This window comes from Impatiens glandulifera, chromosome 6 (assembly GCF_907164915.1).
Source record: "Impatiens glandulifera chromosome 6, dImpGla2.1, whole genome shotgun sequence".
NCBI classification, from domain to species: Eukaryota; Viridiplantae; Streptophyta; class Magnoliopsida; order Ericales; family Balsaminaceae; genus Impatiens; species Impatiens glandulifera.
Window position 1 is genome coordinate 39003562 of NC_061867.1, and position 14062 is coordinate 39017623.

Genomic DNA, 14062 nt, shown 5'->3' on the forward strand with positions numbered 1-14062 from the left:
CTATCCAAAACATAATGCACTAGTAATGGAATACCAGACACAAAAAATAAAACAGTTGAATTATATCAACAAAATTGAAAGAAAAAATGCAATCAACTTTAAGAGATATAGTGTGGGAATGAGGTTATGTCTCATAAATGCATTATATTAAGTTCATTATTTACATTTAGGCATGCATAAATAGAGCTAGAAATCCAATGGTTTATTCAAATTGATCATGCTAATATTCATATCCCCACCAGATTTTACAAATCCAACTATACTCAAGTGTTTCTGCACCTCCAACCAACCTTGTTGTTGATTCAGTTCCCACTGAATTAAGAACATTAAATAATGAGTGCATTCTAATTAAGCCCCATTTTTGTTTTTCCAAGGCTTCACAACTTCAACAATAACAATGAAGACGAAAATAAGGAGGATAATCATCGCTATACATGTCCATTTGCGGGATTTCCTCTGCAACTTTTTCGCTTTCAGGAGGGCTGTGTTACCTGATTGTACATGATCAACAGCACTCGAGACCTACAAACATCATACTGCCAACTTAATAACGACTATAGTTCAAGAAATATATTAGTAAAAAAGAAGACCACTCACATGTGATTCTATGTTGTCGAGCAGATCTCCCTGAGCATCCACAAGAACCGCCATATCAAGAAATGTCTGCACAAGATGGAAACAGGATGGTGAAGGAAAAGTTGAATTGTCCTCAAATTCAATTCTGGTAATCAGACACATGCTTTAGTATTTTAACTAATACTCATAAAAATTTCAACCTGAAAATCCAAAACTATTTTTATCATACAAAACAGTCACATGGGCATTGTAAATTGTTGTCTACAAATAATTTAATATGTCAGCAACAATGTGAAGAATGTCTTGTTTGTGTTGGAAATGTTAAAAAAATTGAGATTAATTCTTCATTCCAACCTTTCTTTTTGCTTAAATACCACAGCCTTATCATTTCAGTTGAATATTGAAGATGAAGAATCCCTTCCACAAGTGACAATACCTGTTGCAGTTCATAGAGCTTCCTCTCTACATCCCTAACTGCATCATGGCGTTCTTGAATTTCAGCCAGAGTATCCATTATCTGCAAATGAATGCAAGAATTACATCAATAATATATGTCTTGGGCATCATCAAAATAATATCCTTTATAAGAAAGTTGAGCCTCAATAGAACCAAGTGGTGGATACAAACCTGGCCTCTTCCTTGCTCCCGAATTGCATTCTCAAAAATTTGTTCACTATCTCCAGTCTCTATCAATCTGTCAATTGTCTGCAAATATTCCACCAATGAGAACTATATAAGTATGCCTAAAAAATACATGTAAATGAAGATTACTAGAGGAAAAAAGTTACCTCTTCATCAGCTCTAGACCCCGTGACTAATTAGATTGTTGCAAGAACAAAAACCTTACAATTAGCTGAATATAACATGATCAAGTATTAAACATCAAAAGCAAGTACATCATTGGATATAGTAAATCTCGATACCTGTATAAACTCGTCTCTCAACTACCTCACGATACTCTTTGTGAATATTTTCTCTCAAAGTCTACAAACATTTTTATTAGAATTTGATAAATAAATCAATAAAATATTTTTCGAGAGGTTTTTACCTGGAAGTCGTTGATTCTATCTTTAAACTTCTTTTTCAAGGCACTACAATCAAATAAAACCCCACAATTATCTTGGTCACAAAGTTATTATCAATATCAACAACAAATGGCTCCAATGAAGAACTTTAATATAAGACTAAACATGGAAAGAGGAGAAGATTTACAGTGTTGTTGCCATTCTTGATCTGTCAACACCAGTTCCTTTTCCACATCCAGATTTTTGCCTATTTGCCAAATTCTTAAGACAGTAAAGATACAAGATTATTATTAACTTTAACAATTTGAAATGGAAAAATACTATATGCATTTCAGTATACATTTACCTCTCTATCCAGCTCCTCAATCTTTGATTTAACAAGTCGGGCAATTTTTCCCACTTCATCAATGTCTTTCTCCATTTTCAGCTTTATAACTAAAGAAGATTGCATGAGCCAACATAATTAATGTGCTCTCCTTTTTTTTAATAAAAGAAGACTTGAATAGATGGGAAATAAAACTCTTTTTTCTATTGTGTTTCCATATTGTTTATGTAGAAATATCCTTCTTTCTTTATTATGTTGGTGTCCATAGAACAGTGTTTAAGCTTCTCATCTCATTTGGATTTATATTTATGTAACAAACAAAAGGGATGAGATAACATAATGCAAAAAGGTGATAGAGAAATGAACTAAACCCTTAACCTCCATAATATTAATCACACTAATTAAATTATAATAAAATTTAAAAAATATAAAAATATAAAAATAAAATAAACTTGGACAAAAATAATTATAATTCATTTTTTTATTCAAGGTCAGAAGATGATTGGATACTCAATTCTGGTTATATGTATCATATGTGTCCCAATCGGGACTGGTTTTCAACATATGATATAATTTTCAAAAATGTATTGATTGGAAAAAATTCATCTTGTAAGGTCGTGGGTATAAGAATAATAAAAATCAAGATATTTGATTGAGTTGTTCGAACACTTGATGATGCGAGACATGTTCCTGATTTAAAGAGAAATTTTATATCTCTTAGTATCATCGATTTAAAAGGGTACAAGTACACTATTGAAGGTGGAGTTATGAAGGTTAGTACATGTGTACTTGTCTTTAAAACTCCAAAGTTGTAGGCGATGTTGTTTTCACTACCTCCTCGTTATCTGATAATGATGTCACAAAGTTATGACATATTCCACTTGGTCTTATGACTCAGAATGGCATGACCGAGTTGAGTAAGCAAGGACTTCTTGTTGTGCATAATACTACTATATTGAAGTCTTGTGATCATTATGTCATCGATAAATCAGAAAATAGTTAGGTTCTCTAAACTAATCCATAACACTGGATTATATTCACTTTGATCTCTAGGGTCCGTCTAATGCACCTTTTATGGGAGGTGCTTATTATATATTGACGATTATCGATGATTTCTGTAGAAAAGTTTGGGTTACTTTTGAAGCAAAAGAGTGATGTATTCTCTAAGTTTAAGGAGTGGAAGACTATAATTAAGAAACAACAGATGGGGAAACCAATAAAATGTTTGCGTACTGATAATGGTTTGGACTTCTGTTCTGAAGAATTTAATGCTCTATGCAGAACTGAATGAATCGTAAGGCACTATATAATGCCTAAGTATCCACAACAGAATGGTGTGGTAGAGAGGATTAATGAAACTTTGATGGTGATTGTGTTGTATGCTCCTTAATACCTAATTTATCAAAGTCTTTGGGGGATGAAGTTGCAACTTTGGCATGTTTCATCGTGAATTGTTCTATTTCAACTGGAATTAATAAAAAGATTTTGCAAGAGTGTAGTATGGTATTACTTCTAGTTATTATGATTTGAGAATTTTGGTTGTTCGGCATATGCTTAAGTTGATCAAGGAAAATTGGAGGCTCGATCTGTGAAGTGTATTTTCATTGGTTATAAATTTGATATAAAGAGGTACAAGCTATGGTGTCTAGAAACTAGAATGGTAATAATTAGTCTAGATGTTAGTTTCGATAAAACACATATGTTACATGTTACATCCTTTATATATTTTTGTGATAAAATTCAGCAAGAATCTAGTGCTTCTGGTGATAAGGTTACACAAGAATCTAGCACTTCTATTAATAAGACTCAACAAGAATCTAGTACACATATGGAGTTTGAGAATAAATCATTATTTAAACTTGTAATACTACCGTCAATTATACTAGAATTGTCTAATACTTCACCACCGCATGCACCACCACAATATTCTACTGCTACTGGTAGTCTTAGACGTGTTATTAAACCTTCTCGAAGACTTGGTGAAGTTGATTTGATTATTCATGCATTGAGTGTTGCAGAAAATATTAATTCTTATGAAGAACCTTCTTCATGACTCTGATAAGTGGATGATTGTTATGTAAAAGAGATGGAATCTCTTCATAAAAATGATACGTGGAACCTCATAAAATTACTCGTGAGAAAAAAGGTAATTTGTTGTAAGTGGGTGTATAAAAAAAGGAAGGTACATATGAAATTGAAGATGCAAGGTTTAAAGCGAGTCTGGTTATGAAAGGTTATAATCAAATTTTAGAGATTGATTTCACTAACGTGTTTTCTCTAGTTGTGTATTTTTTTTAATTTGAGAATTACTTGACAACGTAGCGATGCATATTTTGAAGCTTGAGCACCTAGATGTGAAGACCGTATTTCTACACGGAGATTTAGATGAAGACATCTATATGCATGAACCTAAAGGATTTACATTCTTAAGAGAAGATGACTGTATTTATTATTTGAAGAAATATTTTTATAGTTTAAAGCAATCGTCAAGGTAGTGGTATAAAAGTTTCGACTTTTTTATGACCACTCATGACTTCAAGAGAAGTGATTTTGATATATAGTCTTAATTAGAGTTTTATCCACACACATAATATTTGTCATTATTTTTCTTTCTCTCTAAGTTGTAATCTTTACTCCTCTACCCGTGGTTTTCCCGTCTTAGGTTTCTACGTAAATCTTGTGTTATTTACGTATTTTTTTGATTTATACTTTGTCTCTGTTTATCTTGATTAATCTCATATTCATATCCTGTTTTTTAACACAAACTTTAGGATATATTCTTTCTAAATAGTTTCACCATCTTAGAATGAATATAGGAGAAAATATTGCAATGAATAGTAATTGTCTTTTGAAGAGTGTCAAACACGACTGCAGATTGAGGCAGAAAATAATTAGGAATACAAATTTTTGGATTACAATCAAGTTAACTTTGTAAGTGACAACGGTTTTAGACAATTCCAAATAATATTTTGATTCATGATTTTGACAGCATTGTACTTACTAGTCGTGGACTTACCCATTGTACCCATGAGCTAGGGCAGCCTCAACATAAGGCAACCCTAAAAAGTTTCCAAACCCAAAAAACATACCCCACTCCTAAGTATTTAATCTCCTTTTTTTTCATTATAAATTATTAAGAGTAAAATATTATTAATCTATAGGAGGGTAGTTGGACAATGTGAAAAACTTGTATGTTTTTTTTAATATACTAGATTTGAGGTAGCTCAAAAGCCAGGAGTGTCACTCCTAACACATATTCTTAAGCATACTGCATAGGTCATGAACTTATAAAATTCCCAACAATTTAACTATTAAATTAAAAAGTCTCAAGTATTTGTCACATGGTCCAAGTACCTTTCATTAGAGCGGCTTTTGTTATAGCTTTTGATTCTTCATTGGAATCCTGCACAAATTCATAAGAAATCAACAAGGACAATGTCATGGAAAGCCATATATTTTAAGAAAAAAAGACATTCAACTAATAAATTTATAGAAAGTTTATATTTATAGGAAAATGAAAGTAACTTTACTTGGAGTATACCAGCCCGTCTATATATTTGGATTCATAAACAAATAAGTGTTCTTTTGTGGGAGTGACTTTAATATCAATAAAATAGTGTATTGACTCCACGTTCAACAGGAAATAGTTGAATATGTTTTCGTGAGAAATGATTTATAGTTAGTAGTAAGAATAATATGAAACTAGGAGATAATAGATGAGTCTAAACAGTAGTGTACCAAGATTGAGTGTTTAAAAACATACATTGTCTTGTGTGTCTTGTGAAGTTAGTATACATAATTAGGAAAGTGTTGATGAACAAAAGTGAATGGGTGTGTCATTCAGACTTCATCTTGTAGACACTCATAAAGAAATGCAATACTAATGTTAAGTTAATTAATAAAACGAGGAATGAGATATTTTCAAAGAAAGAATAAAACAATGTTGATGAAACACTTTCACTACGAGACGTGTTTTGTGTCGATCGATATCCATTAAATTTATGCTTGAATTTGAATATCAATTACATCAAACAAGATTATATGATGGTGTACAAAAACAATTGAGACAATATTATGCTTTAAATAAGAGTATTATGCACATTTTCATGTCAATACGCCATTATGAATTCTTATTAATATTGGTAAAACATGTATGTGTAGTAACGGATTAGTAGCGGTAAGAGCTAATAAAGACATGTATTGTGACTTATCACATGTGATTATCTAATGAGTAAAACAAACATGTGTCAGAGTTGTTGCGATAATTGATTGTGTTGAATAGATGGTAATAATAGAAATAGTATCTGGTAGAGTAGAAAATGATGATATAGTATAGTGATATTGTGGAGGTAGGAGAGAAAATGGTGAGTTTAGACACGTGCACATGTTCCTTATTTTTAAGAGGAACAGTGAACTCATCAAAAATTAGATGTCGAAAAATAAATATATACTTATAGTCTGAGTCTAGTCGGAATGTAAAGACACTTATAACATTTTAAGATGAATTGTAATTAAGTAAACTACCTATAGTAATTTGAAATCGAGTTTGTGTTGACTGTATAATAGTGTAATTGGATATTAAGAACATCCAAATATCTTTAAAATACTATAGTTACGAGGAAAGTTAAAAAGAGTCTTGAAGGGTGATCGGAATAAGAAGACAATGGATAAAAGATGTGGTATCCGAGTAAGACGACAATGGATAATAGATGTAGTATCTGAGTAAGAAGACAATGGATAAAAGATGTGGTATCTGAGTAAGAAGACAATGGATAAAAGATGTGGTCGTTTCAAAAACTTCATTCCAATAATGTAGTGATATTGAGGCATGAGTTAATAAAATAAAGTGAGACAAGTTTTTGTAATTTGACCGAACAATACCATTTTGCTCACTAATATGTAAGCAAGATAAAAAATATAAAATGCTGATTTGTAACTGAATAAATTTTTAACAAGTCGAAGAAAGTTAATAAACCTATAAAAAAAATGGAATTTTTTTAGAGGATATTAAAATTATGCACAAAATGTCATAATGACCACCACTATACGAAAATTCAGAAAACAGCTCCCAAAATATTCGAATGAATTAGATTTAAAGAAAACATAGATGTAGATTTAAAAGTTGAAAATGATAACTTATGTGATTTCAGATATTTACATTATTCACAAAAAAAAATTAAAAAAAACTTATCATAATGAGAGTAAGTTGTGATTTATAATAATTATAATTTTGTCTATTAAGTTTTACGTTTTTAATTATTGTTGATAAAACTAAGAAGTTATATGGTTCTAATTGAGCTCTAATACCAAGTTTGAATTTAGAATTAATTATTATCTAAAATGCTAACTAATATATAAATAATTAAAAAAAATTAACTAATAGCAAAGAATGACTAATAGAAGATTATAAAATAAATTTAAAATTATATAATTAAAGTTAACTAATATAATAAAATAAATTTAAACTTAATAATTATGAGACTCTTAATTGGTTTTTAGTTGAATTAGGATATTGTGACAATAATGCTTTAGCATGTATGGTTAATACTCAATCAATATAAGAATAATGATCATTTAGGTAGTTTAGAGCTTAAGGTTTGATGATATAACAAACAACCTACGTGGAAGCAAAAACAAGGATAAAATAGTTTTGGACTCAAACAAGGATAAAATAGTTTTGGGCTCATATTTATTAGGTTTATATTATAATGGGTTAGAAGTGTTTATTGAGTTAAAAATTATTATTTTAATCTTTTTAACTTTTGATTTACTCATATAAATAGAGACATTATAACTTAGGGTTATTTGAACTATTATTTCATGGAAAATCAATAGAATGGACGACTACCCAATGATATAGGCATTGTTGGTCGAACCTCATTATATCTTGTGTTCTTTATTATTCTTTACCCTTTTATCTTTATATATTCTTTTGTGTGTGTTTAGATTAGATATTTTCTCGACAAGTGGTATCAGAGCATATTTTGTGAATGTTTAACTTAATTTATTTGTGAAGATATGACGAAAACCCTAACCACCATTGAAAAAGTTGTTGGATATTTGTGCTTTTGTTGAAGATTGTTGGTTATTTGAGAAGAAGAGTGATAGAGGAGGGAATTTTGGAGAGGGAATAACGTGTCACCACATCACTGGCTGGGAAAAGTATAAAATGTGAGGAGAGGGGAAGAGAGAGAAAATTTGTTATTTTTTTAGCGAATTAGATTACGCCACGTTATTCCCTCTCCCAAATTATCTCCCCCAATCACTCATTTGAGAAAAAATGACATTGGTTGTAGAAGAATTAGACGTGAAGATTTGAGTCAAAATCTTCAATTGTTAAGTAGATGTCAACGGTCGTTAAAATGTTTCTTACTTATGAGTGATGATGACTTGAGAAGAAGAAAGAATAAGACGATTGGTCTTTTGTTCTTCTCGAAGGCGCCAATGGGTTCAGGTGACGAAAAGTCGTTGTGGAGGCAGTGACACTAGAACAAAGAAGTTGAGATTTATTATTTTGACTTATTTTAATTTGGGACATATGGTCTATTAAAATATAAAAAAGAAAAAAAAATCTCTCTCTATATAGGTATTATATTATGATATAATATAATTATCATAATATAATATATAGAGAGAAGATCCTATAATCTTTGAAGCGTTTAACAACTAAAAATTTTTTAACTATGAGTTTTTTTTAAGTCTGTTTGATTTCACAAAATAGGTTTAAGGCATATTTGATTTCAATTTTCACAAGTAAAGCCTTATTTGATTTTAATGAATTTCTTAAAACTTTGTTTGCTTTGATATTGGATTTGTATTGAGGCTTGTTTGACTTTAATTTTCAAAGATGAAGATTTGTGATTTATCTTCTTAAGAGATTTGATATTCGTCAATAAGAAGATTGAAAATTAGAGTTGAAAAAGAAGGTGGAGTGCTTATTCGATGTTGTGGATTGTGAAAGACAGTTGATGCAACATGTAAAGGGTTTTTTAATTAAAGCGGGTGGCTTTAATGTTTGTTTGCAAGAGTGTGGTTTTAATATGTGTGTATAAAGTCCAGATTTGAATTTGCATCAAACTTTGTGAGTAGGTTTTGATTGACAATCCCGGTAAGTGTTGGTCTGAAGTTGTCAAGTGAGTGTTGATGATTCAAGGGTTCTATCAAGAATGATAATTTCTAAGGTATGAGTTGAGGGTGTACTAATCATATACATGGTTTGTTAGATTCTTTCTATGCAGGATTTGGCTAGAAGAATGTGGAGAACAAATGATACAACTTCATGTTTGTTGAAAATTAGTTGGAGGTTTTATTATAACCGGTTGTTTTGGCATAAATGAGTGGCATTATTTCACTATGTCGAGGGCTTTGACTTAAAGAAATTCTAGGATAAAATGAGTTTGAAGATATTTTTCTGTGGAAAACGGTTATTGAATAAGTTAAAATTAAAATAGAGGCGGAGAGAGAAAATCTAGCAGCAGATTTTCGCCTAAAGTCGCGCAAGTTTCATCAAACTGACGATCGAAGATTCAAACGGAGTTCGATTGCGCTGAGATTTTGTCGAGAGGTTGGTAACTCATTCCTCTGTATTTTCAACGGTCATATCAAGGTTTGAATGTCTCAAAGATTGTTTTTCTAGGGCTTACAGTTTCTTTCTAGTTTGAGTTTTATTTGACTTGTATGGGACCAAAAACTTTGTATATTTTTGGTTATGACCTTTTATCTTATTGGAAGAGCTAATAAAGATGGAGACGGTGGTGAGATTATGTACTTTACACTTGAAAAAAACATGATCGATTATGGAAAGTTGTTATCAAAATGGTGTTTATCGATGACAACATTGTTGATATATTGAAAGGGCAATCCTTCAGGCCAAATTGCAAGATTGCATTGAGTTTCCATGTGATTAAAGATTGACACAATTCCAGTTAACACACAATATGAATAAAAGACTAGGAAGAGAAGGACTAATGAAAGAAACTTATAAGTTGAGGTGGAGATATCTTGAGAGAACTCTCAAACGAACCAAGAAAATCATTGCATTATCTTTTAATGTGAGAAGATAAATAAAACCTTGAGTTTCCATGTGATTAAAGATTGACACAATTCCAGTTAACACACAATATGAATAAAAGACTAAGAAGAGAAGGACTAATGAAAGAAACTTATAAGTTGAGGTGGAGATATCTTGAGAGAACTCTCAAACGAACCAAGAAAATCATTGCATTATCTTTTAATGTGAGAAGATAAATAAAACCTTGAGTGATATTCCTAGACATAAAAACGAGGCTAGATGAGAGACTCGGTTAATTCGAAGGTGATGATTTTGTTTTTGTTCTATCTTAATTTCTATACATTATGAATCATAGTTTAGATGAATTGAATGATTGATTTGTCATCTTATTGGTGAGATGATTGAGACCTTAAATGAGATTCCTAGTCAAGAAAAATGGGCTAGATGAGTAGTTCGATAAGTTCAAATGGAATGATATTTGATTTCTTTCAGAAAAACTATAGATGATCATTTGAAACATTGGTGAAGACAATTGAAGAGAGATAGTGAATCTTGAAATAATATTCTTGAATTGCTAATAGTTTTTGGATTAAAAAAACAAGTAGATTGCAAGTTAATTTGTTCAAAGAGAAGTATGAGGTTCAAGTTGATTGAGTGTGCATTGTTCAAAGCAAGATAAGTGACAAATGCTTTGTCAGATCTTGAGTTTGTGAAAATAGATGTCGAGATACCTAATTTATTTGTTATGAAGTAGACGATAAATGTGTGTCTTGGGTCTTCTCGTTTTCGATCGATATCTTATTTGAGGAAGTAGACGATGGAAGTTCGTTTTGGGTGTTCTTAGTTTTCAATAGATGTCTAATTTTGAAAAAGTAGACGATGAAAGTTTGTCTTGGGTCTAATCGGTATTTTGGTTTCAATCGATTGTTGGACTTGAAAAATAAAAGACACTCAATTTGTGGCAAAAAAATGTAAAACTATTTTGACATAATAAAGAATTGTTAATTCTAGTTTCCGCATATGTCAACGGGTATGAACAAAGATTGGAAGAATTGTTCAATGTCTATCGTCGTTGAAATAACGTGGTTACCCAAATTTACTTGGTGTTATAAACTCTATGATTTTATTTTATAAGGATTTTTTAGCGGAAGTGGAGGTATAATGATTTATCTCGTGAATGACTCGAGCAATGAAGATTGATGTGTGGCTCATAACATTTTGATGACGCGATATACGTGATGGTGGAGATTGTTATTCTTCTAAGGGCTCTTTAGTGGAAGTGGAGGTACGAAAAGTTATCTCATGAATGGCTCGAGCAAAAGTGAAGATTAAAGTGTTAAACCCACTTATTTTTGATGGTTTGACTTTTGTCAAGGTGGAGATTTTTATGGGTATGACTTGTGTATTTCTTAAGGGACGTGAAATTCGTCAATGTAGAGATTTTTGAATTTGTAATTTATTCATTACATCTCAATAAGTGCGGTATTCGCCCAAAATGGAAATTGTTGGGTTTGGGGCTCATACTTTATTAGGTTTATATATTGTAATGGACTTTAAGCCTTTATTGGGCTTAGAAGTATTAGTTTAGTCTTTTTGGCTTTTCATGTACTCTTATAAATAGAGACATTATAACCTAGGGTTACTTGGACCATTATTCTATGGAAAATTAATAGAATTGACGACTCCCCGAGAATGTAGCCATTGTTGGTCGAACCTCGTTATATCTTGTGTTATTTATTATTGTTTAACCCTTTATCTTTATATTTTCTTTTATCGTGTGTTTAATATGGATATTTCTAAACCAATGTGACATCAATATGATATAGAAAAAGTTATTGGAAACTTAAAATAAATTAGTTTTAGTAAGTGAAATTGAAAATTCATATAGTTAGTAAAGTGGAAGATTATGACTTCGGACTTTTCTTAAACCCGACCATTTAGAAAAATAGAAAAAATAGTGAAAAGGTATGCTTATAGTGCAATAGAAAAAGAGAGATTAGAGAAGGACAAGAGGCTCTAGTACCTGGAGTTTTCTGAGCAGTTTATTGAGTTTCTCATATTCATTTTCAATCTCTTGGACCTACAACAATTTAAAGGACAATGTTTAACTTAACAGAATCTAAAGTGATAATTGATGAAACAGATAAACAACAAATTGAAGTACATCTATTAAAAGAAAGTAAAAAGAAGAAAAATGATTTAAATCAGCAAGATAACCACCTGCTTGAAGAAATTATCCAAGCCCAATTCTCTTGAATTCATACGTTGTATCCCTATCTCAAGATCTTCACTTCCACCTCGACTTCGAGATCTTCGAAACGAACTCTGCATTATTTGACGATCCAAGATGTTTTTATTCATACCCCACTTAATGTTAATAATAATTATGACAATTTTTCTTCAAAAGCTAATAAATCAGTATATATACTAAAACATAATTAAGTGTGTCTTGCCACTTGATCCATCATTTGTTTATTTTAGAAAATCTAGAATGTCCTAATTCTCAGAGTGTTCAAGAACAGTCCAATGTATTATTGCAATAATGAGATCTAATTGAGAATCATTTCAAAACTAGAGTTATTCATTCTCTCAAGGGATCAAATGCCACTGCCATCTAATAACAAGATCAATACAGAGTTCAAGTGTTTTTGCACATAATATATATTACATCACAAGATATAATAAACATTCAACAAGTGTACTCAATCATCAGTAAGATGGCAACAAAGCACATTTAACATTACTATTTAAGCAATCATTTGAGTTGTCTAAATTCCTAAAATGGAAATTTTAACTTTACAAGATGGGTGAAGACAATGAAAAACTTTTTGGCATATGAAAAGTTGGTTCAAAGAAAAAGTCTCAAAACAAAAACCAAACAATCTAAATTGACTAGTAGCTAAAGTAACCCAATTCTTAGTACCAGACCCATCATATGTGTCTTTTATCCAGTAAAACGTAATATTTCAAATAGTAAATATCATCTCAATTTAGACAGGGGCGTAGCGAAGTACAAGTCGGCCCGGGCTGTAGCCCGGGTAGCCCCAGATATTATGTATGCATTCATTAATAACGACGGTAAATTACTGTCGTTATTGATTGTTTCCTGTCGCTAAAAGACATTAATGACAGTAAACTTAGTTTATTTTGTTTGTTTATTTGATATTATTATAAAACTAGCCCGGGTAGATTTTTTTGTTAAAAAATTAGCACGGGTAGATTTTTTTGTTAAAAAATTAGCACGGGTAGATTTTTTTGTTAAAAAATTAGTCCGGGTAGGTTTCAAATCTTGGCTCCGCCCCTGGAGCCATGTACAAGCCGGCCCGGGCTGTAGCCCTAAATATATTGTATGTATTAATCAGTAACGACGGTAAATTACCGTCGTTATTGATTATTTCTCGTCGCTAAAAACACTAGTGACAGTATACTTAATTTATTTTGTTTGTTTATTTAATATTATTATAAAACTAGCCCGGATAAATTTTTTTAATAAAATATTAGCCCGGGTAGGTTTCAAATCCTGACTCCGGCCCTGAAGGTAGATCAAAGATGTGTAAGACAGAGAAACACTTACCCCTAGAAGGTCGTTCATTGTTGAATGGAAGTTCCTAAGGAAGGAATGTGCAAATTGCAGAGACAACTGTACAGAGTATAGGAAGAAGAAAAAACTTCTCTAATAAGGATCACCTATAGAGAGAAAAGTAAGAGGAGTCCATAAGAAAGATGGAAACAAAAATTAGAATATGAGAGTGAGAGAGAAAAAGAGAGCTTCTTTCTGCGAGATGGAAGGCATTGGACCAGTGATTTGGCGTTCTAGCGTGAAGGCAGGTAAACTTGTAAACTTTTTTTTTTATAAAAACACAAATAACCTTTTGAACTATTTATCATAGTATATATTACTTGTTTGGTGTGGATTATTTTAATTTAAAATTAATTATCAAAATAATTTAATTTCTCACTACCTCATATAAATCTTTTCACTCAATAAATTCATTTAATAGTCTAATAAGTTCATATAATAGTCTGAAATAAGAAAAATATTAATATTTTCTTATTCTCTCCTTTATTAATTTTATTTTATTTTTCTTTTTATATCAAATATATATTTTTTTTTCTCATAATTTT

General features: G+C 31.0%; 1 protein-coding gene across 1 annotated transcript; it reads right to left on the minus strand.

The window, feature by feature from the left end:
* Positions 1-342: 342 nt before the first annotated feature.
* LOC124942896 (putative syntaxin-131) lies at positions 343-12253 on the minus strand. Its single transcript, XM_047483466.1, has 12 exons — positions 12158-12253; positions 11961-12017; positions 5281-5329; positions 1948-2036; positions 1789-1862; positions 1625-1667; positions 1500-1560; positions 1365-1390; positions 1204-1281; positions 1013-1093; positions 598-663; positions 343-522 (listed from the first exon to the last, which is right to left on the minus strand). Exons 1-12 carry the CDS (start codon positions 12197-12199, stop codon positions 349-351), a joined length of 840 nt encoding a protein of 279 aa, XP_047339422.1. The 5' UTR covers positions 12200-12253; the 3' UTR covers positions 343-348.
* Between the last annotated feature and the right edge of the window lie 1809 nt (positions 12254-14062).

What these genes read in the sequence shown, in the direction of transcription:
- LOC124942896 (XM_047483466.1), bottom strand. Translation starts at nt 12,199, where the DNA reads ATGAATTCAAGAGAATTGGGCTTGGATAATTTCTTCAAGCAG. An exon ending in AACTGCTCAGAAAACTCCAG is followed by an intron (nt 5,330 to 11,960) that starts GTACTAGAGCCT and finishes GAATTTGTGCAG; the next exon opens with GATTCCAATGAAGAATCAAA. An exon ending in TCGACAACATAGAATCACAT is followed by an intron (nt 523 to 597) that starts GTGAGTGGTCTT and finishes TGATGTTTGTAG; the next exon opens with GTCTCGAGTGCTGTTGATCA.